The sequence below is a fragment of the Garra rufa genome, chromosome 2 (genome assembly GCF_049309525.1).
Source record: "Garra rufa chromosome 2, GarRuf1.0, whole genome shotgun sequence".
Taxonomy (NCBI): domain Eukaryota; kingdom Metazoa; phylum Chordata; class Actinopteri; order Cypriniformes; family Cyprinidae; genus Garra; species Garra rufa.
In genome coordinates this window covers 23,953,719-23,981,420 of record NC_133362.1, presented here as the reverse complement: position 1 = coordinate 23,981,420, position 27,702 = coordinate 23,953,719, and the positions used below count along the sequence as shown (strand labels likewise).

At 36.8% G+C, this 27,702-nt stretch overlaps 2 protein-coding genes across 3 annotated transcripts in view; one reads left to right on the top strand and one right to left on the bottom strand.

The window, feature by feature from the left end:
- Nucleotides 1-713, top strand: part of vrk2 (VRK serine/threonine kinase 2) — a 29,168-nt gene extending 28,455 nt beyond the window's left edge. Inside the window, exon 13 of the mRNA XM_073833927.1 lies at nt 185-713. Coding sequence (XP_073690028.1) covers nt 185-571 — 387 coding nt within the window. The 3' untranslated portion in view covers nt 572-713. The remainder of the gene's footprint in view (nt 1-184) is intronic.
- On the bottom strand, nt 503-26,652 carry fancl (FA complementation group L). 2 transcript variants are annotated; one of them, XM_073833929.1, is made up of 14 exons: nt 26,431-26,652; nt 26,208-26,266; nt 24,894-24,954; nt 24,513-24,569; nt 24,246-24,343; nt 19,372-19,468; nt 16,457-16,525; nt 7,814-7,964; nt 7,603-7,686; nt 5,994-6,039; nt 5,582-5,663; nt 1,032-1,148; nt 784-855; nt 503-634 (listed from the first exon to the last, which is right to left on the bottom strand). In XM_073833929.1, exons 1-14 carry the CDS (start codon nt 26,515-26,517, stop codon nt 599-601), a joined length of 1,116 nt encoding a protein of 371 aa, XP_073690030.1. In that variant the 5' UTR covers nt 26,518-26,652; the 3' UTR covers nt 503-598. The 2 variants fall into 2 exon arrangements, with proteins under 2 accessions (XP_073690030.1, XP_073690029.1); XM_073833928.1 differs by lacking the exon at nt 503-634 and having other exon boundaries at nt 725-855.
- Between the last annotated feature and the right edge of the window lie 1,050 nt (nt 26,653-27,702).

Genomic DNA, 27,702 nt, shown 5'->3' with positions numbered 1-27,702 from the left:
AGACCACACTCAATCATTAACTTGTTCAAATTGATCAATGTTTTAAAAGCATCAAGAGTCACAGGAAATATGGTTTGCAGTGTTTATTGTTTGAGACAAAAGTCTATTAACACATTCAACATACCAGCCCTCTCAATTATATTTCTTATATTTTGAAAACGTAACATTTGCTCCAACAACACAGGAAAAAAGGAAAGCAGATGTTTATGAGGGCAAGACCTGGACGGCCATGAGGGGAAGACAAAACCGCCACTACAAGAACCAACAAACACGTACTTTGGTATTAAATGACAACCATCCAGTACTCAGCAGTGAGGTCGACTACGGCAGGAAACAAAGATGGAATCAAAACCAGTGGGAAGAACCTGATGATAAAGGAAACCACCGGGGAAGTGATGTTCATGGATTGGAAGATGAATGGACTCGGTACCATTACAGAGAAGGAGATGACTTTGGGAAATCAGAAAATCAGGGTCAATGGCCAATCAAAAGAATGTTGATCTTCCTTGTTATGATACTGACTGTTGTTGGTTGTTGGTGTTACCCTCGCTGGAGGCGGAATGCCACATGACCAATACTCTGAATGAACAGACTGTTGTTAAGCATTTCCTGTGACCATTTTCACAGTGATGGGCTGAAAAAAAAAAAAAAAAAAAAAGACAGACACGTTTTGCACTATCCATGAGATAAGCTTTAACAAATGTATTTCTAGATTTAAATAAAGGTTTTTTTTTATTTTTTATTGTGCGTTTGCTGTGTTTTTGTGATCAAGTTGAATATTACCTTGCTGCAGTAAGGACATTCTCCAAACACAATATTAAAGCTTTGGCGACTTGTGGGCAGACCTCTCAGCCACTGTAAAGACAAATAGAATAAACACTGTAACAAATAAAAAAACAGAAAATTGCATATCGGTCCTGTCATGGTAATCTATGATTGTTCTGTTGTTTGAAATACTGTTTTTATTTTTTAAATTTTTTTTTTATGGGTTGAGGGTCAGTGTTTCTGATTGCTGAATCTGAAGCTCTTACCTCATAAAGACACACTTGATGGAAAGGCTGGCCACAGCGTGGGTCATTGCAGACCTGATCTGGAATGGCTGACTCAAGTCGATAAGAGTAGCATATGCCACATTCTACGCTGAAACTCTGTGTACACAACAACAAAATGAGAAAAGCTTTCACATGTACAGGCTTTCATTAAAGGAACATTATCTTAGTGTTCCTTTACTAGTTTCTGTTATCATTTACTCAACTTTGTGCTGTTTCAAACCTGTAGGATTTTTATTTTTCCTTGGAGCTCAAAAGAGGAAATTTTGACAAATCTACCAGTTATTTTATTATTATTATATTATTGTATGCCGTTACAGCAAATGGGGATAGATGCTTTTAATCTTTATAAAAGATGTGTATAAATGCAGCATCATAAAAGTGATTTTAAAATGAGCCTCCGAAATGAGACACAACAAATGAGCATGATGGTAGTCTCAGTTTTGGTCCGTTTACACTAAAACGCAACCCTGGAGTTTTTAAACTAAAACGGGGTTTGCAGCGCTTTCGAGGGTTGAGTAGTCGGAGTGCCGAAGTAACAACAGGCAGAAAAGTAGAAAAAGTTATGCGTTTTAAATGGCAAACTAGTGTCTCCTTAGAGGAGATCACATGCAACAGCGATCATGACTCAGGTTCACATATATAACTATAAAAGCAAAAATAAATAAATAAAATGAAAATAATCATTCATTAATAGTAATCTAGGTAAAACGTTAAATTCATCAAGATTTTAATTTTAAGTCATATCAATAAAAAATAAAAATCTAATGAAAGGCATCACTGTCATTTAGGGCTGCACGATTAATCGCACGATGTTGTGAGGCGCGTCTAGACAATGAAGCCGGTACTTTGTTTAGTAGTAAATCTCCATCACGTGCGTTCAGCTGGAACGGCAATTAATACACAGAGACGTAAATCACTGACAAGCTACGCCAAATCGCGCTCAAAATCGCATTCAGTGATAGCTTGTCAGTGATATACTTCTCGGAATGCTCCAGCTGAACGCACATGATGGTGATTTACTACTAATCAAAGTACCGGCTTCATTGACTAAACGCACCTCACAACATCGTGCAATTAATCGTGCAGCCCTACTGTCATTAGAGCTGGGCAACGATTAATTGCAATTAATCACACCCAAAATAAAAGTTATATTTTAGAGTAGTCAATGTGCAGCTTGTATGACAGTATAGATTTATTGTCCCCTGTAAATCTCTCAACATACAGCCATTATTGTCAAAAAAGCGGGTAACACAAGTGAGTACACCCTAAGTGATAACAGCAGTATGTTGTTTAACCATGCAAAGCCACATGTCCTATTCATCATGTTTATGTATTTGTCTGCTTGACAGGACCATACAAAGTTGTGTATCTTGTATAAGAGCAGTTAAAATTAGGTGCAAGTACAATTGTTTCATACTGACCACTGGATGTTCAACATGGCATCTCATGGCAAAGAACTCTCTGAGGATTTGAGAATTAGAATTGTTGCTTTCGACAAACATGGCCAAGGCTATTAGAGGTTCAGTAACACCCTGAAACCAAGTTACACTACAATGGTCAGGGTCATACAAAAGTTTTCCAAGATGGGTTCCATTTGGAACAGGCCTTTCAGGGTCGATCAACGAAGTTGAGTACTCGTTCTGTGCGTCAGGTGCAGAACCTGGCTTCAAAAAACAGACGCATGAGTAGGGTTGGGCATCGAGAACCGGTTCCAACTTGGAACCGTTTAAAAAATAACGATGCCATTGGAATCGTTTATAAAATTTGTTTTCGATTCCGATCATCGGTTCCAAACACACAAGTTTTGGTTTCCATTGTGGCCACCGTATTTCTGGAAATGCTTGCCGCGCGCTTGTTCAGTTGCAGCTATGGAGCACGGTAAGCGGCGCTCAAAAGTGTGGCTTTATTTCACACTCACACTAGGCAGTTTGAACCGTGCCCAAGTGCGTTTGACCACCAAAGCGCGGTTCGTTTGACTAGTGTGAGTGCTCCGAGCCGTGCCCTGGCCCGCTTGGAAGAGGTGGGACGGTAAAGTTGGACTCGGGCGCGGTTAGCATGCAGTGTGAGCGCTAACCGTGCTGGAGCACGGAACAGGACGCGTGATGTCGCGTTTTTGCGAGGTAATCAGCGTTTTTATAGTCCATAATCAAAGCTGCAAAGTCCTTGCTGCACTTCAGCTGGTACCTTGCAAACCTCCTCATACAAGCAGCACGATTGCGCGAAAATTTTCGTGCCACAAATGCGATAGACATGTTTAACGATAGGCTGTGGACAACCACGGAACAAACGACTCAAAATTACTATCCACAAAGTAAAAGAGCGATGGACTAAATTGCGTTCAGCGAGAGCGCGCTCTTCCTGTGTTTTTACATGCAACACGTGACAAAATGATATCTTGCACGGGAGGATGCACTACGAATATAACGAAACACCTACGCCTGCATGATGTACAAATTAAGGGGTGTAGCCTGTTTGACGTGCTGCGCAGGTCCACTGTCTCGTCATGCACAGAGAGTCCAGACCAGGGTGCAAGTTCTGCATATATAAATCTGTTTTTGGGCTGGTGCAGAGGCATTCCTAATTTTCTCCTACATGGGCTGCAGCTCCTAAAACTAAAACTCATATTGAATCAAAATAAAATTATCCTCTGTGAAATCAAATGAGCCTGTGACATGTTTTGACTCAGCCCACAAAGAATCGGAATTGAGAATCGAAAAGAACCGAAATCGAAAGGAAGAATCGGAATCGGAATCAGAATCGTTCAAATCAAAACGATGCCCAACCCTACGCATGAGTGCTGCCAGCATTGCTTAAAAGTTGCAGAAGACCAAATGCCGCACATTGCAACAAGTCAGTTTGCATAGGCATCGTCCCAGAAGGAAGCCTCATCTATAGCTGGCTCACAAGAAAGCACGCAAACAGTTTGCTGAAGACAACCCGTCCAAGAGCATAAATTACTGGACCCATGTCCTGTGGTCTGATGAGACTATGAGATAAACTTGTTTGGCTCAGATAGCGATGCCCTGGTGAGGAGTACCAAGAAAATTGTGTCTTGCCTACAGTCAAGCATGGTGGTGGTAGCATCATGGTCTAGGGCTGCTGGTACTGGGTAGCTGCAGTTCATTTAGGGAAACATTACATTCTGAAGCAGAACATGATGCTTTCCCTCCAGAATCTAGGCCGAACGGCAGTTTTCCAACATGATAATAATCCCAAACACACCACCAAGATGACAACTGTTTTGCTGAAAAAGCTGAAGGATGAAGGTGATGGAGTGGCCAAGTATGTCTCCAAACCTAAGCCCTATTAAGCACCTGTGGGGCATCCTCAAGCGTAAGGTAGAGAAGCACCATGTGTCTAATGTCCAGCAGCTCCATGAGGAGTGGAAGAAGATCCCAGCAACAACCTGTGCGGCTCTGGTCAATTCCATGCCCAGGATGATTAAGGCAGTGCCAAATAACAATGGTGCTAACGCAATATATTGACACTTTGGACACGATTTACTTAGGGTGTACTTCTTTTGTTGCCAGCTATTTTGACAATAATGACTGTATGTTGAGTCATTTTTAGGGGACAATAAATCTATACTGCTATACAAGCTGCACATTGAGTACTCTAAAATATACCCTTCAAGTTTCATTTCTATAGTATTGTCCCTTGAGAAGATATACTAAAATGGTTGCTGATATGTGAGGGGTGTACTCACTTTTGTGACATACTGTACATAATACATTTATTCTGAAAATTTACATTTTACAAAAACTTTTATTTTGGATGCGATTAATCACAATTAATCGTTGCCCAGCAGTGCTTTTATATATTGTATTTCTATCTGATCTGAAATTCAACATTTGAAATTCACTCTCCCTGCTGATGTGCGGCGGCTCATATTTGTTCCCACAGGGTGAGGAGACTCAGGTGGACTCATCAACCCTATATATGCTTGACCCCCTCTTCACACAATCCTCCTGCTTAGCAAGACGTCTCAGCCAGGCTGGAGAATCTTTACACACACACCCCCATTCCCATGCTTCTGCTTTCTTCTCCTCCACTGTCGGTGTTTGCATATTGCTGTTCAGATAATTAGAGGCTTTTTTCCTGAGCAATCCATTAAAAGGATGGAAGATAAAAATTTCAACATCTGGTCAAGTAAACTTTTCTCGCTTCAGAATGTTAATGATGGTCAAGCATTAATCTGCGGTACAGACTGTGAATAAACACTGCGCCCTTTCAACCCGCGAGCTGAAAGAGAGAAAGCATAAAAAATGCACACAAGGAAAAAAGATAAATGGCGGTGCTATGATTAAACAGCTCTTGATAGTGCTGAAGATTCTGCCACCTTTGTTATTGTAATGATCTTATCTGTAAACAACCCAATTAAAGGAAATCCGTACCCACCTCTCCCGATGATAAAAACATAAAGAGAAAAGGAGGTGGGAAAAAAACACACACACTGCAAGCTTCAAATGTGATGGTGCTGTGGAACTAATTGTAAGTGGCAGCGTATGAGACGAAAATATGCAACGTACAGATTTTTCGTGGGTGGTAGGCGATGGAAATTCTATCTCCAGCACATCCTTCATATTCTGTAGGACACTGCAGTCAGGGTTCCTATGAGGAGAGAAGGAAATCAGACCTTCGTACACTAATTAAACGCATACAGTCAAGTCATGATGGTATAATGAATCCAACTCAGTGATTACTGCCTAAAAAATCCAGGATATCAGCGTGAGAATCAACATTCTGGGCCAAGACATTCTCACTATGTGGTTTCTGATTCATTTTACACTGTAATACAAATATCCACTCAACAATATATGCAGTATGTACATGAAATGGCAAATTTGCATTTGAATATGCAGTATCCTCTTTGATTTCTCATTAATCATGTACATGCTGCTTTAATTGGAATCAAAAAGAAATGTATAATTATTTGCTTACCATAAATGCATATTAGCATTTAATTTGTTCCTTAAAGGAGTGACAACTGAAAGACAGAAGCAAAATTATTAAAAGAGTAGTAAGAAATGTCAAAAGTACAGGTGCTTCAGCATTAAGCCGATACTAGCTTATACTAATAGACAAATGCTTAATGTATTTGGTAAGGTGTTTTTAAAAACATAAGACTGCATTTACTTAAAAATACCGTCAAAACAGTCAAATAATATGTGACCCTGGACCACAAAACCAGTCATAAGGGTCAATGTTTTGAATAAATAAGCTTTTCATTGATGTATGGTTTGTTAGGATCAGACAATATTTGGCCGAGATACAGCTATTTGAAAATCTGGAAACTGAGGGAAGTTTTGAAAATTTACAAAATATCTTCGTGGATTACTTAAATAGAAAGAAAACTTTCAAAAGAACATTTATTTGAAATGGAAATCTTTTGAATGGTAGTGTATATTTTTTTTAAAATATATCCACATGAATCCATATTCATTTAAATAAATCATTTATTTAAATATGAACGAATTTAACTACTTAACCTTTAACCTTGATTGAGAATTGTTACATTTCACAATATTGGTATGGTGATGACCCTCATAACACAGTACTGTTATCTGTTCTGTCACATCTTCAATTATTCATTATTAAAACATACACACATATTTATGTTTTTTTGTAATAGCATTCCACACTGGACTTCATAATGTTTGCAAAGCACTGGGGGACAAAAATGCCATCAACATAAATCATATCAATCAATCTGCATGGCAAAAACAAGCCCGAGGGAGTGTTGTATATGAAGGCAAGAACGGCGCTCACCCCCCTAATGTAGCCGAGCAGTTTCAATTAACTCTACCTCATCTCTCATTCAGCGTTCCTCACCTGATCGCAGCGCACTGACAGACAATGCACAGCCGCGTCATTTCTTACCTCTAATCTCTATTCTCTCGAAGAAATGCCACAGCAGAGCGGCCGAAAGAACAGGGCATTTCCCACTGTGACAAACAGTCTGACAGAAAGGGAAATATTCAAATAATTCAAATAAAACGCGCTCATCATGGCTGTTCCACCCGAGAGATCAATCTGGGAGGAACGTGATAGCCGCACTCTCTGTTTGTCATTTGTAAATGCAAAAAGCAATATTTCTGTCTGACCCCGCGCTCGGAGGGTCCGCGACTGCCACCGTCTTGACTATTGAAGTGTGGATTTAATATCAATGAATAACATTGCTAGGCAACCGACAATGTGTTCTGTGTGCCATTGTCAGCCAAGCATGACCTTGGATTTAAAGAAACAATCACGGCGGCTTAAATAGTGCAAACTGACCTCCATTCCGGCACCATCTCACTCGAAATCTAAAAGCACATTGCGCCGCAAACATATTGCGGGCTGTCAGCTCGGCCGCTCCAGCTGTAGCGCTCCTGTCTAAATGCAGTAAAGCATTTACAGCATGTGCACTTATGTACGGAGGTAATTGAAAAACAAGAGCATGAGAGGGAGGCACGAGTTTCTCGCATCCGAGCTGCCTCTCACACGCAGGAAACCGTAATAAAAGCTGTATGGAGATAAACAGAGATTTGCAGATATGAAAAATGCCTACCGTGCTCAGCCCCGAGCAAACAGCACTCCGGCAGCATTTTGGGGTGTCTGGGGTCAATCTGTACTTTTATTGAGACATTGTTTCCTAGGGAAGAACAGCGATATGGCAGCTTAACATCACGGGAAATGATTGTGGACGGACGTTGTTGGATGGATGGGGGGTGATCTGCAAATAATGAGATTCAAATGTAGTAATATCAATGCAATGTTACCGATGGCGATCCTCCTCATTGAGTCCGCTCTTGTTGGTTTTTCTGGTTCCAACACCCACGTCTGCTCGTCGATCTCATCCAGCACCGACCAGAACTCGGACAGAGCCTCCACATTTAACAGGAATTGACTGTGGACATTGGCTAAGGTGCTCTGGGTGTAGAAGAAAGGGCAATAAATTAGTAACAACTTGAACCCACTGCAAAATCTGCTTAATTACTCATCCTCATGTCATTCCAAACCCGTATGACCTGCATTCATCTTCAGAACACAAACTGACAGAAGAAATTAAACTGTTGAATAAAGTGAGTAATTTTGTTTTCTTTGCACACAAAAAGTATTCTTGTAGCTTCATAACATCATGATTGAACCACAGTCCTTACTACCTTTCTGGGCTTTGAAGGTGGTGGTTTCAGGGTAAGAAAGCTCTTGGATTTTATCAAAAATATCTTAATTTGTGTTCTAAAGATGAATGAATGTCTTACGGGTTTGAAATGACGTGGGTGAGTACTTTATGACAGAATTTTCATGTTTTTTCTTCCGTCAGTCCTAAAGAAATTACGTTTTTTAAGGCAAACATTTCAGGATTTCTCTTCATATAGTGGACTTCTATGGTGCCCGTAACTTCCAAAATGTAATTTAAATGCAGCTTCAAAGGGCTCTAAACGATTCCAGCCGAGGAACAAGAAACGATTGGTTATTTTCTAAAAAGAAAATTGACAATTTATATACTTTTTAACCTCAAATGCTCTTCTTGTCTAGCGTGTACTCTGTGTTCAGTTCAAGGCAGTTAGGGTAGGTCGAAAAACTCCCATCTCATGTTCTTCAGAACCGTCTTACATTGCTGCAGAAGTACCGACCCAGTGTTTACAAAATGAATGTGCAAAGATCATCAAATGCCTTTTACACACACACGCAAGGTAAAACAGCGATGTAGCACAATTTGGAGGAGTAAATGAGATTTTCCGACATACCCTAACTGTCTTGAACAGGAATACACAGAGTACGTGCAGAACTAGACAAGATGAGCATTTTTTTAAAAATAAATGATCGTTTTGCTACATAAGACCCTTCTTTCTCGGCTGGGATTGTTTAGAGCACTTTGAAGTTCAAACTTATAAGTTCCATAGAAGCACCATAGAAGTTCACTAAATGGAGAGACATAAAGACATAATTTCTTTATGACTGAAGAAAGAAAGAAAGACATGAACATCTTGGATGACAAGGGGGTGAGTAAACTATCAGTAAATTTTTGTTTTGGAAGTGTACTTCTCCTTCAATCTGTACCCTATGAAATTTAGTTTTTTTTTCTTTTACATATTAAATGATGATCTTTTTTATCAGACATAACAAACAGCTTCCCACTGGGGTCCTAGGTGAAAAAAGAAAAGAAAAGAAAATATATATACATATATTGCAAAAACTTTCTAGTAATTGTTAATAAGAATGCAGGCTTGTAGTCGGAGTTTAAGCTAACTAAATGATTAGAGAAGTCTGGCATGCATCACCAGAGGCAAGTCGTTTTTCCAGAAAATCAAGTTTTAATAAATAATTAAACAAACAAACATGCATACATTTTAAAAAATAAAATAAATAAAGGTTCCAAAAGGGTGTTTTTCCAGTGATGCCATAGAAGCAGCATTTTTGGTTGCCCAAAAAACCTTTTACAACAGTTCTTAGAGAACCATCTTGAAGAACATTTTAAAAGTCTAAAGAACCTTTTTCGACTATAAAGGACCTTTTCTGCATTTGAAAGATGTACAAGGTTCTTAATGGAACCATCAATGCCAATACAGAACCTTTCTGTAGAAGAGTGTAGATGATTTGTTTACAATAAAATTAATAACACCCATGTAGAAAATAGGGTAATTGCATTTTATATCTGCAGATTTGCAGAAGGAATGGATTGATTGTACAAAATAAGACATGAATATATGATTTCTGTTCCAGTATTGGAAACACTTTATGCCTCTGAACAATAACCATGCAATTGATCAATTAATTACCATATTATATTTTCAAATATGATATTTTTAAACTGGCTCAAGCATTTCAGTTTGAATGGACATGAAGCCTCTCAGTCAGCGGTTGTACTCTTAAATGTTTTTCCGACTCTCAGAAGTGCCTAGACGCTAGAAATAGTATCCTTTTCAATTCTCGTGCAACTCTTGATCTGCAGGAACAACAGGTTTTTTTTTTTTTTTTCAGTCTGACATTGGCTAGGCTGTCTTTAATAACTCTTGAACACTTCTGCATATGGAAGATGTTGATACTGTCCACATGTCTGGTTTCATATCACTGCTTTATACAAACTCTTCAGCCCTCTGCCATCAACACTCGGGGAGGAAAAAGAAAAAAAGAAACATTCCCACTGAAGCCTTGCCAAGTCTTCATCAACTACCTGTCAACAAACCATTGATTAAAGCACCAACCAAGAACAAATCAAATATAAAAAGTGACTGAACAGGAAAAGACCAAAACTCATACATCAGCAAACAAGAGAATTTCAGCAATAGCGTTTGATCACGGAGAACCACAGACGACCCATCTACGGTTCAGCATAACGGCTTCCTCTAATTCTAACATACACAAACACAGTAGGCCTCTGTTTCCTTTGGAGCTGTCCAGTGGTGAGGCACAGCTAATGGTTTGAGTATGGCCACTCATAAATCACAGCTGATGATTGACAGTTGATGGGCTTTGGCCCTGTTTCACTCCACGCTGTCAGAGTGAGGGAGCACAGGTCGCCCACACCGCTGTGACCTCAGACCCACACTCCTCGCTTTCCACCCGGCTGCCAATTCAAGGCCTTTAATCTCAGCCCAACATCAGAAAGATTTAGTCTGGACACCAGATCCTCTCTGCTCAAAGCCACGACCACTGCTTTATTTTTAGTACTAATAAATACGAATAGGCTTATTTAGCATCAAAAAGGCATCGTTTGAAATGAACTTTTTGCCTTATCAAAACTTTAAATATAAGCGGCTCCGTAAGTCCATATATACTAAGCACTGTAAGTCCATATATACTACCGAAGGTGAACTTTAAAAAATAAAAGATAATTCAATTTAGAGTTTTTAATATTTAGTTATTTTTCTTTTTACAAAAAAGTTTTTTTATAGGGCTGTCTATTTATGTAAAAAAAAAAAAAATACAACACTTAGTCATATTCCATTTTGCTTTGTAAAGGCTTGGCGGAAATGTATGAAAGCCCGTTTCCGCCACTGAATAAAAAATAAAAAAATGTTATTGCGACTTTTTTCGCAATTGCGATGTAAACTCACAACTTTGACTTTTTTTTCTCAGAATTGCATGATATAAACTCACAACTGCAAGAAATAAAGTCAGAATTGTGAGATACAAATGTGCAAATCTGACTTTTTTTCTCAGAATTGTGAGTTAAAGTCCAGTTTTGAAGGGGAAAACGGACTGATATGAGTTTATATCTCTCAATTCTAACTTTATTTCTCAGAACTGTGAGTTTATGTCTCGCAATTCGGACTTTATAACTTTATAACAATTTTGAACTTTTTCTCAGAATTGTGACAAACTTGCAATTGCAGAATTGTGTGATATAAACTTGCAATTGTGAGTTATAAAGTCAAAGTTGAGAGATTAAAACTCGAAATTCTGACTTTTTCTCAAAATTCTGAGACATAAACTTGCAACTGCGAGTTATAAAGTCAGAATTGTGAGTTTTTATCTCGGAACTCTGACTTTATAAAACTCACAATTCTGACTTTATAACTCACAATTGTACGTTTGTATCACACAATTCTGAAATTACAAGTGTATATCACAATTCTGAGAAAAAAAGTCAAAATTGTTATATAAACTCAAAATTGCAAGTTATAAAGTCAGAACTCACATTTCTAAGAAATCAAAATTGAGAGATATAAACTCATAATTTTGACTTTTTCTCAGAAGTGCAAGTTTATATCTGACTTCTATATCTGAAGTCCAGTTTTGAGGGAAAAAAAAAAGTATTTATATGTTCTTAGTTGTTGCGAGTTTTTTTTTATCTCACAATTCTGACCTAAATAAACTCGCAGTTCTGAGAAAAAAAAAGTCACAATTCTGAGTTTATATGTTGCAAATCTGACTGCTGACTTGTTGCGAATTTGTATCTTGCAATTATGACTTCATTTTTCAGAATTTCAAGTTTATATCTCACAATTATGACTTTATAATTTGTATCATGCAATTCTGAGAAAAAAAGTCAGAACTGCAAGATGTAAATTTGCAATTGCGAGAAAATTGTGAGATAAGTCGTAATTACCTTATGAGATTAACAAATGTTATTTAATTCTATTGACATTCAAAAAAATTGCAGCTGTAGCTTAAAATGTAAACACACTACAAAGGGTTATTAGATATTAGAGAGAGAGAGAAAAAAAAACGCTATATACAGACACAGACAGTGTATTTTAGTGGTCTGTATATTTTTTGCTGTGATCCAGAAAAAAACTAGATTGATTTTAGATTGTGAGATGTTAAATCACATTTGTCAACAGTAATCTTGAACCATTGTAATATCTCAACAACATAATACAGCCAATCTCAGCTGATTTAAGAGGGACAGGACTGGCTGCATTTAGAGGATGAGATCTCATGTGTTTTTCTTTTGTCACATAATTTGTGTGTGCTGATGTTGATTATGTGCCTGTTTCTCTGATACATTTCCATACATGTTAAATTGGAGAGCACAGAGTCAGAGCTGAATGGAGCAGCCAGAGCTGGTAATTGAACATAACAAAACAAATCAAATGACTTCTGCTTTTTTTTTTTAGACAGTAGCAAGGAATATGCAGACAGAAAAATCAGAAAAACAGCACAGTAATCTGAATTAATCTTGTCTTTTCTTAAGACTAGAATATTTTTACAGACACCACACAGGACGGAATGCTTTGATATAGGTGGGAGAGCATAAAACAAATATGATGGGTCGTTGTGCCAATACAGCACACACAATTTAGCATTGCACAGGTGCAAAGACGCAGCAATTATTTCCCAATTAATGCCGGTTGTGTGATTATAGTTATGCTTTTATTTAAATATATGGTGCAGGCTGGATGTCCTCATAATTGAATTTCTCTTGGAAATGTGCCCGAAATGTGGAACGGCACAATGGATTCCTCCCTAGTGAGGTGACAGCATGCTTACTGTTCTGTTAACTCTCCCAATTAGGTCCCTCCTCATAATGTTCAATGGTGCATTTTCAGTCATTTAGTGAACAAGTGTCAAGTAAATAAATCAATAATTGCACAAAGAGAAATATGTATTCCTTAATGCTCACAGTCTATAATTGTGATTGTTAAGGACCCACCACATAATGAAGCAATGCTGGGCTAAACAAATTATTAATGTACTGTATAACACATACTACAATAGTAGAAAAGTGATATAAATGACCCCAGTACTACCATTGTTTGGAGTACAGTACCTTGGAGTACAATATAAACATAAAGGTACATGAATATGGTAATCATTCATTATCATTGTAAACAAACAGTCTTTGGTGAGAGTTGTCAGTACATTCAATAATCAAATGCAAATTATTTATACAACAGTTTTTTCTAGTCCTCGAATCTGATTGGCTGAGAGGAGTGCGATATTCTAGTGATATCGGAATTCCAACTGTTTAACTGTTTGTATCCTCATACATATATATGTGGTTTGTTAATAATGTGGTTTGTTAATAAAGCTAATGTCTATTTGAAAGAAATTAGCTCTAATTTCTTTATAGTAGTTAAACATTAAATATATTTTGTTTTGGGTCAATCTACTGGTCAGTCTTTAGTCTCATTAATCTATTATTTATTCCAGAGCAAATACTTTTGGCTGAGGAAAAAATATCCTCACATTATATTTTATATCAATGTAATGCTGTATAATGGAGGCTTGGGCCCAGATGTTAAACTGTCAACTTTAAATTTAAATCTGTAAAAAAAAAAAAAAAAAGGAGGGTTTTTAAAGTTACTCTGTTGTTGTTTCTCATGTATTTACACACCCGTGGTGTCAAACTGTTGTATAAATGCAATATCACACTTGTAGCTGAGCGATATGACTGTAATACAGTTGAGGCCAAAAGTTTACACCGTCCTTTCAGAATCTGCAAAATGTTAATTATTTTACCGAAATATGAGGGATCGTACAAACTGCATGTTATTGTTTATTTAGTACTGACCTGAATAAGATATTTCACATAAAAGATGTTTACATATAGTCCACAAGAGAAAATAATAGTTGAATTTATAAAAATGACCCCTTCAAAAGTTTACACCCCCTTGATTCTTAATACTGTGTTGTTTACCTGAATTATCCACAGCTGTTTTTTTGTTTACTTAGTATACTTGTTCATGAGTCCCTTGCTTGTCCTGAACAGTTAAACTGCCTGCTGTCCTTCAGATTTAGGTCCCACAAATTATTTGGTTTTCCAGCATTTTTGTGATTTTGAGATCCCTCTTTTCACACTGAGGACAACTGAGGGACTCTTATGTAACTATTACAGAAGGTTCAAATACACACCGATGTTCCAAAAGGAAAACAAAAAACAAAAAACATGCATTAAGAGCCAGGGGGTGTAAACTTTTGAACAGAATGGAGATGTGCTCATTTTTCTTATTTTGCCTAAATGTCATATTTTTTCATTTCGTACTGCCTTTCAGAAGCTACAGAAGGTAGTTACATGTTTTCCAGAACTCAAAATAAGTTTTACCCCAGCTCTTAATGCATTTCCCTTCAGGAGCATCAGTGAGCATTTGAACCTTCTGAAATAGTTACATATGAGTCCCTCAGTTGTCCTCAGTGTGAAAAGATGGATCTCAAAATCATACAGTCATTGTTGGAAAGGGTTTGAATACACAAAAAAAGCTGAAAATGTGAGGGACCTCAAGGATTTTTCTGAAGAACAGCAGGCAGTTTAACTGTTCAGAACAAACAAGGGACTCATTAACAACTATCACTAAACACACAAACAAAAAAAACAGCTGTGGATTATTCAGGTTACAACTCAGTATTAAGAATCAAGAGGATGTAAACTTTTGAACTGTGTCATTTTTATAAATTCAACTATTATTTTCTCTTGTGGACTATATGTAGACATCTTTTATGTGATATATCTTATTCAGGTCAGTACTAAATAAACAATAACATGCACTCTATATGATCCCTCTTATTTTGGTAAAATAATTAACATTTCGCAGATTCTAAAAGGGGGATGTAAACTTTTGAGCTCAACTGTATCGCCACATTGAGATTACCTACAGCCTCATGCCTACAGCCATGCTGATATACAGCTATACTGCACAGCTATTTGTGTGATATTGTTTATTTAATCATCTGAGTTTTAAATTTTCATCACTGTTTTGTAGTTAACATGTTTAAGGAAAAATACATAAATAAATAAATATTAATAATGTATATTATTTTAGAAAAATAGCCATATATTTTAGTTTTTATAAATATAATAAATAGCCCATAAATAGCTATTATATAGCTTATATAATATAGCTTTATATTAAAACAGAAACATTTATTTTTAATGGTCCTAATATTTCACAATAGGACACTTATTATTTATTTACTTATTTACTTACTGTCTTGGTGAGCATATAGGAATCTTTCAAAAAGATTAAAAGATCTTACAGACCCCAAACTTTTTATCTGTATTGTTTCAGTTCAAATAGACTGAGGGGTTAAAATTCATGCAGTGAGCATTGTTTCTCTTCGTGCACTGCAGGAGTCAGGCCGGGTGGCTGGTTGAGTGTAAATCCCGCTGAGACACACCTGCACTGCTGTGTCCGCCACCAAACAAAGAACACACCCCGCCAAATCTCCTGATCCATATTATACATTACTCACAAACTCACTGACTCTCTCTCACACATGCACACACATACATACAAACGCACACACAGTCAGTTGAACGCAGGTAATCATTACTCATTCAAATGTACGTGAGAGGCAGGCAGACAGGCCTTTCTCTTCCCCGAACAGAGGAGATGCATCAAGACATCAGCAGCGCAGCAGGACTTCAGCCGACAGAAGGCTGCTGTGTGCTGAGCTGGTCTTCTCTGTCAGAGAGCCATGTTCCACTGCCATCCCTCACCCAACACAACGCACAACCCTCCCTAACTCTCACCACTGCTGTGCAATATGCCAAGTCGCTTTCATCCACCTCAAAGTAATTGGAGCAAACGTATGACTGAAGAGGAGCCTGTTTTTCAGGGGAGGAGGCGAAAACCGAGGACGATGATAAAAAGAAAACGACAGTGAAAAATGGGTCTCCGTTCTCGCTTTTAATTGTTATACGTAAGAGGAAACTCGACGAGGCTCATTAGAGGCCGCTAACATATGTAGCTTTCCAGATCGCCGTCCTGTCGGTTTATTTGGCACAGTTTGAGCCTTTGTGAGCGGAGTTATTGTTTTTTATGGAAGCAACATCAAAGCGGCGGTACAACGGAACACCTTTAATCAAGAAAAACACACCTTCAAATGCCAAAAAAACTTTGTTAATTAAAAACATTGTATTTTAATTGTTTTTCTAAAAGAAGGACAATTTTAGTAATATGATAAAAAGCCAAATCAACTTTTCAATAACAGTTTGTTCTGTTCAAAACGTTAAGTCATTTATGATTATGTACCTGAGATGTCCATGTGATGACCAATGGAACAGGAAGATCTGCAGAAAACTCTGGGGCCTCGGTTGGATACTAAAACAAGAGAGATATATAATCACAGTTTAGAAAAGTATACCTGGTAAGCAAGTAGTAATTTAGCAGATGCTTTTAGCACTAAAAATGTCAGTGGAAGTCTGAATGGTGTTTTTTTTTTTCAATATTAAAGTGTAAAAGGTAAGATGTAGGTAAGCATTAATGCTTATTGCTGTGTTCTATGTATATAATTACTAAATATCATCCCTCCTTGTCTTATTTAGTGAAAAACATGGTTAAAACATTATTTATAACTTGTTTTACTGTGTTTTATTTTAAAACACTTAATCCACTTAACAAAAAAAATACAGTTTGATTGAAATTATGGCTCCTATAAGTAAAAGTATAAGTAAAGTATAAATAAATGTAGACTAGGTCAAAAGTTTGTGGTCATTTTTTTTAGTAAGTGACAATAAATTATAATATTACAAAAGATCTCCATTTCAAATAAATCTTTAGGTTTTTCTATTCATCAAACACTGACACAGAAGAGAAGAAATTGTTGAATAAAGTCTTTATCTTGGTGTTCTTTGCACACAAAAAGTAGTCTTGTAGCTTTAAAACATTACGGTTGAACCACTAATGTCACATGGACCGTTTTATTGATGTCCTTACTACCTTTCTGGCCCTTGAACGTGTCAGTTGTGTTGCTGTCTATGCAGGGTTAGAAAGCTCTAGAAGATGAACGAAGGTCTTCAGGGTGAGTAATTAATGACAGAATTGTCATTTTTGGGTGAACTACTCCTTTAAGCTTGAAACTGTTTTACATATGTTTCCATGCTACAACCAATAATACAACTATGTGTATGACCCCACAACCCACTTTTCCACCAGCACAAGAGATGCCTTTACTGGCTCCTGTTGAGTAAGCTACTGCTGGGTGACGGAGGGCCTTGTGAGAGGTGCCCGGCTCTAGGAGGATGAGCAGATGTGAGGTGGGTAGATCATGGCTATTTTTACCACCCAGCAGGACGGTGGGCAGGTGGGCACAGGGGGCTTCTCACGCCCTGCTGAATCTCATCAGGACCCCATGCAGTGTCCGCAAGGAGCCACTGGCATCTAGACCATGCCACCACTTCCAACACCAAGCAGAGCTCACTGACACAGCCCGACTCTCAGACTAAACCACTCACACGCCACAATTTTCTGCTTCTTCTGTGGCCTCTGTAATCACCTTATGAGGATCACTCATGGTCTTATCTGTGCCACCGCATCCCCGCACTCTCTCTCGCCTCTCCTTCAGGCCCTGCCACAATCTCACGGCTCCATCTCTCAACATAATCTTACAGTCACAGCACATTAGTGCCACCTGCTTAAAGTTAGATACCTAAACCAAAGTTCTGCTCCTTTTACAGTCCAGCTGAGTCTGAGAATCTAGATGCAGAAAGCTGTGTGAACTTATCCAGCTATCTGTGACCCACAAAAATTTGCAAATGAACAAAATATTTTAAGTTTCTTTTTGTGAACCCAAATGTGAAAATTGTTTAATAAAAAAGGGGAAGTCATGTATATACAGTTGAGGTCAAAAGTTTACATACACCATGCAGAATCTGCAAAATGTTACCAGAAGGTTTTGCCAAAATAAGAGGGATCATACAAAATGCATGTTTTTTTATTTAGTAGTGACCTGAATAAGATATTTCACATACATGTTACATATACTCCACAAGAGAAAAAAATAACTGAATATATATAAAAATGACCCTGTTCAAAAGTTTACATACACTTGATTCTTAATACTGTATAGTTAGCTGAATGACCCACAGTTGTGTTTTTTTAGTGACAGTTGTTCATCCTTGTTTGTCCTGAACAGTTAAACTGCCCACTGTTTTTCAGAAAAATCCTTCAGGTCCCACAAATTCTTTGGTTTTCGTACTACAAATTTTCGTACTAACTATATGATTTTGAGATCTATATTTTCACACTGAGGACAACTGAGGGACTCATATGCAACTATTAAAGATGGTTCAAACGCTCACTGATGCTTCAGAAGGAAATATGATGCATTAAGAGCAGGGTGTGAAAACTTTTAGAATTTGAAGATCAGGGTAAATTTAACTTAATTTGTCTTCTGGGAAACATGCACGTATTCTGTAGCTTCTGAAGGGCAGTATTAATTGAAAAAAAAAAAAAAAGATATTTAGACAAAATAAGAAAAATGTACACATCTTCGTTCTGTTCAAAAGTTTACACCCACCAGGCTCTTAATGCATTGTGTGTCCTTCTGGAGCATCAGTGAGTGTTTGAACCTTCTGTAATAGTTGTATATGAATCCCTCAGTTGTCCTCAGTGTGAAAAGATGGATCTCAAAATCATACAGTCATTCTCAGAAAGGGTTCAAATACACAAAAACAAAACAAAAAACAAAACAAACAAATAATTTGTGGGAGCTTGAAGGAATTTTCTGAAGAACAGCTGGCAGTTTAACGGTTCAGGACAAACAAGAGACTCATGAACAACTATCACTAAAAAAATAAATCAATAAAAAAACATCTGTGGATCATTCTGGTAACAACACAGTATTAAGAATCAAGGGGATGTAAACTTTTGAACAGGGTCATTTTAAAAAATTCAGCTATTATTTTTTTCTTGTGGACTATATGTAACATCTTTTTGTGAAATACCTTATTCAGGCCAGTACTAAATAAACAATAACATGCATTTTGTATGATCCCTCTTATTAATTAACATTTAGCAGATTCTGAAAGGGAGACGTAAACTTTTGACCTCAACTGTAGTTTTACTTTTTAGAAAAAAAGGAGGACCATGCAAAAACTGATCATAAAATAAAAATGTCAAGCTGAGAAAAAATAAGAAATAAAATAAGACTTGACCCTTGGCTTCACCTTGGACTTGAGCTTGACTGTAATGGCGTGTTGACGACCTGCAGAGTCCTCTGTCTTCAGCTTGAGTGTGCGGAACTCTGCATCGATGAAGAGCAGCCTGCCAAAACAGATCAATAGCACCACACATAAGAGCACATACAGTATACACACATCAGACAGGTCAACACTGACCACTTACAGTAAGTAAAAACATAACGGTTTCATTAAAGTAATGTGTATTTTGTTATTCTGACCAAGTAAATCAGACAAGATCTTTTGGTTTGAGAAAAAAAAAATGTGTGGTTGATTTCTTCATTTAAAGATGCTCCTCAGACCTACACAATTCTTTCTCCCACCAAAGAGTGCTGAAAGTCTTGAATCGACTACAACGACCACAGCAGATTTATTGCTAAAATTCCAGCACTTCACATGACACACTTGTATTTCAGCAGCTTATTTACGAGTCGTGTAACAGCATATCGTGGTTAGTCCATACATGCACACTTTGCTCTGAGTGTTCCCATTGGCAAAAACTGCAGGATCACATATCCACACTCTGTCCCTATGCACTTAGATCCACATAAAAACTCTGGGAGAAAAACTTCTACACTTTTCTTTGGCTCACACTCAGGCCCGGATATAGGCATGGGCAAGGTGGGGCAATGCCCCCCTAAATGCTGTGACTGCCCCCCCAAACGTAAAGGCATGCAAAATTCCGAATTTCATAAAACAAACAAACTAAATTGCCTTATGTTATTTATCCTATTTACACGAAGGTATGTCATTTCTGTCTCTACATGATCGCGCGTTTACAATGTCTCCTCTGCGAAAACACGGACGGGATCGCGCACTCCATTCATAAAAACCGACTTTACTATAGCGCGGAATACCACAGAATTCGTCGATTTTTGGATTAATAAATCAAAAGTTGGTCTGTCACTTAATTCAAATCGCGATATGGACTAGTGTCTGTGAAAACTGAAATGCAAAAAGACTGGAAAATAATTTAAAAAGACTGATGATGATGGCAATGTAGAGTTTGAAGACCTCTCTACCGTTTGCAAATATCTACACGGGTATAAGAATGCATTTCCTCAGCTCCATCGCATGTATGTGACCTCCCTTGTGATTGGAATATCATCTGCATCATGCTAAAGCTCTTTCTCCACTTTGTCTCGTGTTCTTACTCCCTTCCGCCGCACTATTGCTACATGAAAGAAAAAGAAATGTAGTTATTCTGGCTCAGGAGAAGGGCATAACCACAGGCCTAGATATGCATGCATTTGTTAGTCTTTTTGCACAGAAAAGCAGACGACTGATGCTTTAAAAAAAAAAAAAATTGTAAAAAAAAATACACAAAAAAAGAAATAAAAAAATATATGAATAAAATAAAAAGACAAAAAAATGAAAAGATAGATAGATAGATAGATAGATAGATAGATAGATAGATAGATAGATAGATATAGACATTTAAAAAAGTAAAAAAAAAAAAAAAAAACATAAATGCAGCCTCAAAAGGGCACAAGCCAGTGTCCTATTTGTGCCGGTCCCAAGCCCGGGTAAATGCAGAGGGTAGGGCATCAAACATAAAACCTATAAGACAAATCAAATGGATCAAAGGAGAAGATAGAGATATGGATAGGTGGACTGATATGATGACAGCATAGTTAGTATAGTTTTCTTTGCATAGATAATTAGAGAAGCTCACCCACACTTGCCCCCCCCAATATTCTACATGCACCCCCTAATGGGACTGGCTAAATCCGGCCCTGCTCACACTCTACTTTATTTTATTAAAAAATAAGCTTAATACTGCCACTCCCAACCACTAAAATATAGAGTAACTTCTATAGAAAAATAATGTTCTTCCACAGTATATTTGTCTTGTTTTTCTGTGCAAATGTATAAATATTTTTAAATCAAGATATACTTACTTAAGAAGTAAAATTATATAAGACGTTTTGATCTGAGTTTGATTAAAACAAGAACATGATATTGTTATAAATCCAGTCTTAAGTAGCACAAGTATATTTGTAGCAATAGCCAAAAATACATTGTATGAGTTAAAATGATTGATTTTTCTTTTATGCCAAAAATCATTACGATTAAGTAAAGTTCATGTTCCGCAAAGATAATTTGTACATTTCCTACAGAAAATTGATCAAACTTAATTTTTGATTAGTGACATGTATTGCTCAATATTTTCTCAATATTTAGATTTTTTGCACTCTCGGTTTCCAGATATTCAAATAGTTGTATCTCAGCCAATTATTGTCCCAACAAACCATACATTAATGGAAAGCTTATTTATTCAGCTTTCATATGATGTATAAATCTCAGTTTTGAAAAATTGACCCTTATGACTGGTTTTGTGTTCCAGGGTCACATTTGTTAGATATCTGCCAATGGGTTTAGAAAAATTTATTTAATTCAAAAGAAAAACAAGTTCTCATACCCCACTAACCGATGTTTATGTTTTAATGTTTTTAACTGACTTGATTTTGTTCAATTTCACAGAAAACCAAACTTCATTTTGCATTTTAAGCAAATGTATCTTGATTTAAGGACAATGGGATATTTATATTGGAAAGCAAGACAAACATTTTCAGGAAGTTTTTTTTTTTTTTTTTGCAATGCATGCAACATTTAATGTCACATCTATTAAAATTTAAAACCTTCTGCTCTGTTTGAAAGGGTAAGTTCACCCAAAAATTAAAACTCTGTCATTAATTACTTACCCTCATGCTGTTCCAAATTTGTAAGAGCTTGTTGAATAAAGTCATTATTTTTGTTTTCTTTGTGCACAAACTCTATTCTTGTAGCTTCACAACCTGATGGTCAAAGCACTGATGTTACATGGACTATTTTAATGATGTCCTTACTACCTTTCTGGGCCTTAAACATGTCAGTTGCGCTGCTGTCTATGCAGGCTCAGAAAGCTCTTGGATTTCATTAAAAATATATTGGTTTGTGTTCCAAAGATAAAGGTCTTATGGGTTTGGTCTTAACAACATGAGGGTGAGTAATAATGACATAATTTTAATTTCTGGGTAACCCATTCCTTTAAGACCTTTTAAGACCTGCAGAAACCCTGTATGTAAGTGAAGGCAAATGCACAGTTTAGATGCTATTTTCTAAAATTTTATAAACGCACATTGGTTATATTAAAAAGGTGCATTGTTAGCTTATTGTAAAACCTTTTAAAATGAAGAAAATTATTGGTAAGATTGGTAGTAACATTTGTGAACAAAGCTTGTGATTTTTGAGGCAAGCTTTCTGACAGATCCACCTACAATAAATCTTTTTTTTTCTCTGTTCTCCTTTTCAAAATGTCCTTAATGCTGTGTTTTTCTCTCACAACCCGTGAAGCAATGAGACAAATCTTTTGCATCACATTCAATTACATGAGCTTTTGGCACAAAATCACACCAATCATTCATTTCCTCAAAATTGAGATCTCTTTTCTGAGCTGGAACCCCATTCAGCCACTCTGCATTCTACAGGGATCTCCCGCCACAGTATCAGGCCTTGCTGGCGTTCACCTCAGTTGATTGAAACAGCTTGACGGCTCGATGTCTTGCTGGGAGGATTGATGAGAGCATTACATTTGCAACTAGAAAATCAGCTCCCCTCATAAATGGCGAAGGAACATTTGGCATGTTTGCATACAAACAGGCCATAGATGAAAGCGCAAACCCGTACAAAAAAACAAAAAACAAAAAGAATCGGAAGAGAAAGACGGGGAAAACACAAACTGTAATACCGTCAAGGCCACTTTTGCGAAGACTCCTCATCACAACTTTCCAGATATGCAAAAAGCCAGCTGCTGAAAATAGTACAGTTATTCCATTCTCACAGGTGCCACCAGGGATCATGGGTTTTAAGATATAACTGCTGGCTAGAGTGAGATGGTGAGAAGACCAGCCAATAGGAAACCTGCTCAGGTGTCATTATCTTGGCGGGGTGTTAAAAGACTACAGCGAGAGGCCCCGCGCTTCTCTCTCATACATGTGCAAGGTGTGACAACCTCTCACCACGGCTCCCATGCACCAATTGTCTAAAAAAATCCGAACAGTTTCAAATGACGATGTCAGAACAAACGCAATATCTCACAGTAAAATGGGAACAAAATGGGATCAAAGTTAAAATATTCAAGTTTCATTTTCTTATGACCCAACGCTTTGCTGCGATACTTCAAATAGCACACTTGTACAACAGCCAGAGACTGATGTTTTGTAATTTTCTAAATATCTGACTCTTTTGAACTATTCTGGGGATAAGAGGGGAGAACAGACCTGACCCCATCTATACAGTAATTAACAGTAAATGTGGCTTCTTCAAGGCAACTAAAACTCATTAAAATGACCAGGTTCTGCGGCACTTCCCCCTTCCTAAACCAATCAGGGTCCGCAACTGTGCCGGACTTGAGGCTATTAACAGAGACACGAATTAAGGATCTTAATTAATCTCAAGTGCATTTACAGATAGCGCTGGTGTATAATACTTCTGACCGCAATTCAGGTCTGAAACGTGCACCTTATTTCCAGCCTAACTTTTCAGCCTACATTTCCCCATTAAACTTGAGAGTGGGTCTCCAATTAGGCCAATTTGCATTTGCTAATATCATAATTATATCTTTGGACATTAATAGAAAGTGGAAAATGAGAAGCCTAGTGAAATCACAGCTTGATACGTGGCTGACAGAAACCACATTAGCCTCTTCTATCACAAAGCAAGAAATCTGACACACTGTTTTCATGAAACTATAGTAAGCTGATTGCTATTAATGTCTTACACGTTTACAGTAATGCAAAAGATTTGTACTGTATGTAATTAGAAGAGAATGCAATGCAATGCGAGCAAAGAGAAGCGCTAAGCCACTAGAAACATCATACTTATCCCATCCTAACGTCTCCATCTCTGTTATCAGCTGGGAATAATACTGAGGTGGTGAGAAGGACTGACATCCTGGTTGGCTCTTCATCGCCACTTCCTGATAATAGACAAGTTCATAATGAGAATCATTTATTCAATCTGCGGGACTCATGTGCTTATTATGGTAATATGATGCTGAACATTACATCATGTATAACATTTGTCAACATGAATATGGTAATGTCCAACCCCAGGGATAAATCGTACAATATTTTACGAATATTTACCAATACTGTCCTGAGTTCCAGAATGAAAGCCGTCAAATTAGCTGAATGCTGTAACCTCTGTTCAAAGAAAATAAATCAAACACAAATATTGTGATTAAATTATTACAAGCTGAATATCAAAACCAGCACCTGTCATTTGACTAATGAGAGTGACCATTAGAGTTAATTATTAATAATTTTAAATTCATAAGAAAATAATGAACTTTAACTAGTTAGGGTACCGCATAAATCTAGACAGGGTAAATCATAAATCTAATCTTTTTACCCTAGAGGCACATGGAAAAAGCCTTTTCCCCCACGCCAAACATTATGTGTTAATTAAGACGTATTTCTAGAATGATGAGAAATAGCTGCAAACTATTTCCCTGTGATTTATTGTACCTGCTTCACAATATGTTGATAACCATGAAGTAGCCGTTTCATTTGCCAGCAACAATGAAACCTGCAAAAAAATGTAATAATTTATATAAAAAAACAAGTCAAATAAAATAAATATTAAAATATGTTTACAATGAAAACTGTTTAAATGCAACTTAATTATACTAGCTCAATATACAAATGTAAATAGAATGAAAAAGCCTTTCTTTGAGCAATTTATAAGCATTTTGATAACTTTATCCAACAGTGTACAGTATTTTTCCTCCATATCTTGTTATAATTGCAACTGTGCTTTATTATATGTGACCCTGGACCACAAAACCAGTCTTAAGTAGCACTAGCCAAAAATACACTGTATGGAAGTATGGATCGTTAGAATATTAAGTAAAAATCATGTTCCATGAAGATATTTTGTAAATTTCCTACCGTAAATACATCAAAACTTATTTCAATTAGTAATATGCATTGCTAAGAACTTCATTTGGACGACTTTAAGGGGGTAGTTCACTTTCAGAACAAAAATTTACAGATAATGTACTCACCCCCTTGTCATCCAAGATATTCACGTCTTTCTTTCTTCAGTCGTAAGGAAATTTAGTTTTTTGAGTAACACATTTCAGGATTTCTCTCCATATAATGGATTCTATGGTGCCCCCGAGTTTGAACTTTCAAAATGCAGCTTCAAAGGGCTCTAAACGATTCCAGTCGAGGAAAGAAGGGCCTTATCTAGCAAAACGATCGGTTATTTGCTTAAAACAAATTACAATTTATATACTTTTTAACCTCAAATGCTCGTCTTGTCTAGCTCGGCTATATAAATTGTCAATTAGAAAATAACCGATCGTTTCACTAGATAAGACCCTTTTTCCTCGGCTGGGATCGTTTAGAGCCCTTTGAAGCTGCATTTAAAATTCATTTTTGTAGTCCACTATATGGAGAGAAATCCTGAAATGTTTTTCACAAAAAACACCATTTCTTTACGACTGAAGAAAGAAAGACATGAACATCTTGGATGACAAGGGGGTGAGTACATTATCTGTAAATTTTTGTTCTGAAAGTGAACTATTTTCTCAATATTTTTAATTTTTTTGCACCCTCAGATTCCAGATTTTTTAATAGTTGTATATCTGCCAAATATTGTCCTATCCTAACAAACCTTACATCAGTGAAAAGCTTATTTATTGAGCTTTCATATTCATATTTCATGATTATTTCTGACATTTTTCATATTACCTTACCATATACACAGAAATAAGTGTGACCATCTTCATCATATATAAGAAAAATACTATAAAATAAATACTATTGCAATCATACTTTGCCTGTTTCATCTGATGATCAGGCGGTAGAGATATTCTTATCCTGAAATCTTTTTCCTGTCAAAGATTAAATAATGAGAAAAATGTGACACTTGTGACAAACGCTTCACCTACTGGTGTAAAATTCACATGCCATTACACATTTCCACTGTAAACGAAGCTGACAACCTACGCTGTCTTATTTAGCATTACTGTGAACTGAGATGTGGAACTTTTCTTACCAGTACTGTGATGAACCCGTCATAGACTGTCTTCTCCTTATTAAGTGCAACGATCATAGGGCTTTCTCTCAACAGCAAACAGCTCATGGTGAAAAATAAGTTTGTCAAAGCACAGGCTGAATATAAACCGCTAGCTAAACACCTATTTAGATGTTTCGACAATTAACTAAACCATATAAACAGAGACTAAAGCTTTACAGGCGGGAAGCTGCCAATCTTTGCTGTCAGAAGCTTTGCCAGTTGTTATGATACTGGCAAAGTGAAAGTAACTTCCCGCGGAAAGACTCAAGCGTCGCTGACGTCATTAAAGTTTGAATCACCAAACTTTATTTGAACTAATTTGCAATAGAATTTAACTACGTAAGGCCTGTTTAACTATTAAAATCATCAATGCAATATCGCAATACAGTTGGCAGTGTACACGTACAGAATCTCTCAACATCTTGTAAAATAAAGGTGCTATTGTGATATATTAAGTTTAGTATTAGTTAATAACTCAGTGGATGTTTATATTCGCTTTTGTTTAATTAAAAAGGACGCTTTTATCCAAAATCAAAACAAGCAAACCACTCAAAGTACAACAGGTAAGTTAGTCCAAAACGCCCTGTGACGCAATGTTATAAAACACTTTGTTTTATGTCTCTGTCCTCTAAACAAACTCCAGTATCGTCATATTTTTGTTGTAGGCCTGTTGGGTGAACAAGTGAACGCAATAAACCCAACCTGTCATATATTAGACAAGATGTATTCAACGGAGGAGCTTGAAGAATGCTTTCAGGATTTATACTTTCAGGTAGGGGCAAGTTGTCACACGTTGTACACGTTTTCAAATCGTCATACATTATTATAGTGATTATGTGGAGATATTTCGCTGCTGCTTTACATTGCCTTTAACATTTTTGCTGTGTCATGAATTGTTTTGTATTTCATAAATGTGACCCTGGATCACAAAACCAGTAGCATTGGTAAGGTTATATTTGTAGCAATAGCCAAAAATACACTGTATGGGTCGAAATGATCCATTTTCGTTTTATGCCTAAAATCATTAGAATATTAAGTAAGGATCACGTTCCATTAAGATATTTTGTAAATTTCCTACCGTAAATATAGCAAAACGTAATTTTTGATTAATAATATGCATTGCTAGGAACTTCATTTGGACAAAATTAAAGATGATTTCTCAATATTTAGATTTTTTTTTTTTTTTTTTTTTTTTGCACCCTCAGATTCCAGATTTTTAAATTGTTGTATCTCGGCCAAATATTGTCCTAT

Coding starts and splice junctions, on each gene's coding strand:
- fancl (XM_073833928.1), bottom strand. CDS start 26,517: ATGAGCTGTTTGCTGTTGAGAGAAAGCCCTATGATCGTTGCACTTAAT. Junction 19,469..24,245: donor GAGACGTTAGGATGGGATAA/GTATGATGTTTC, acceptor CTGTTTTGGCAG/GCTGCTCTTCATCGATGCAG. Junction 7,965..16,456: donor TCATCACATGGACATCTCAG/GTACATAATCAT, acceptor TTCTACACCCAG/AGCACCTTAGCCAATGTCCA.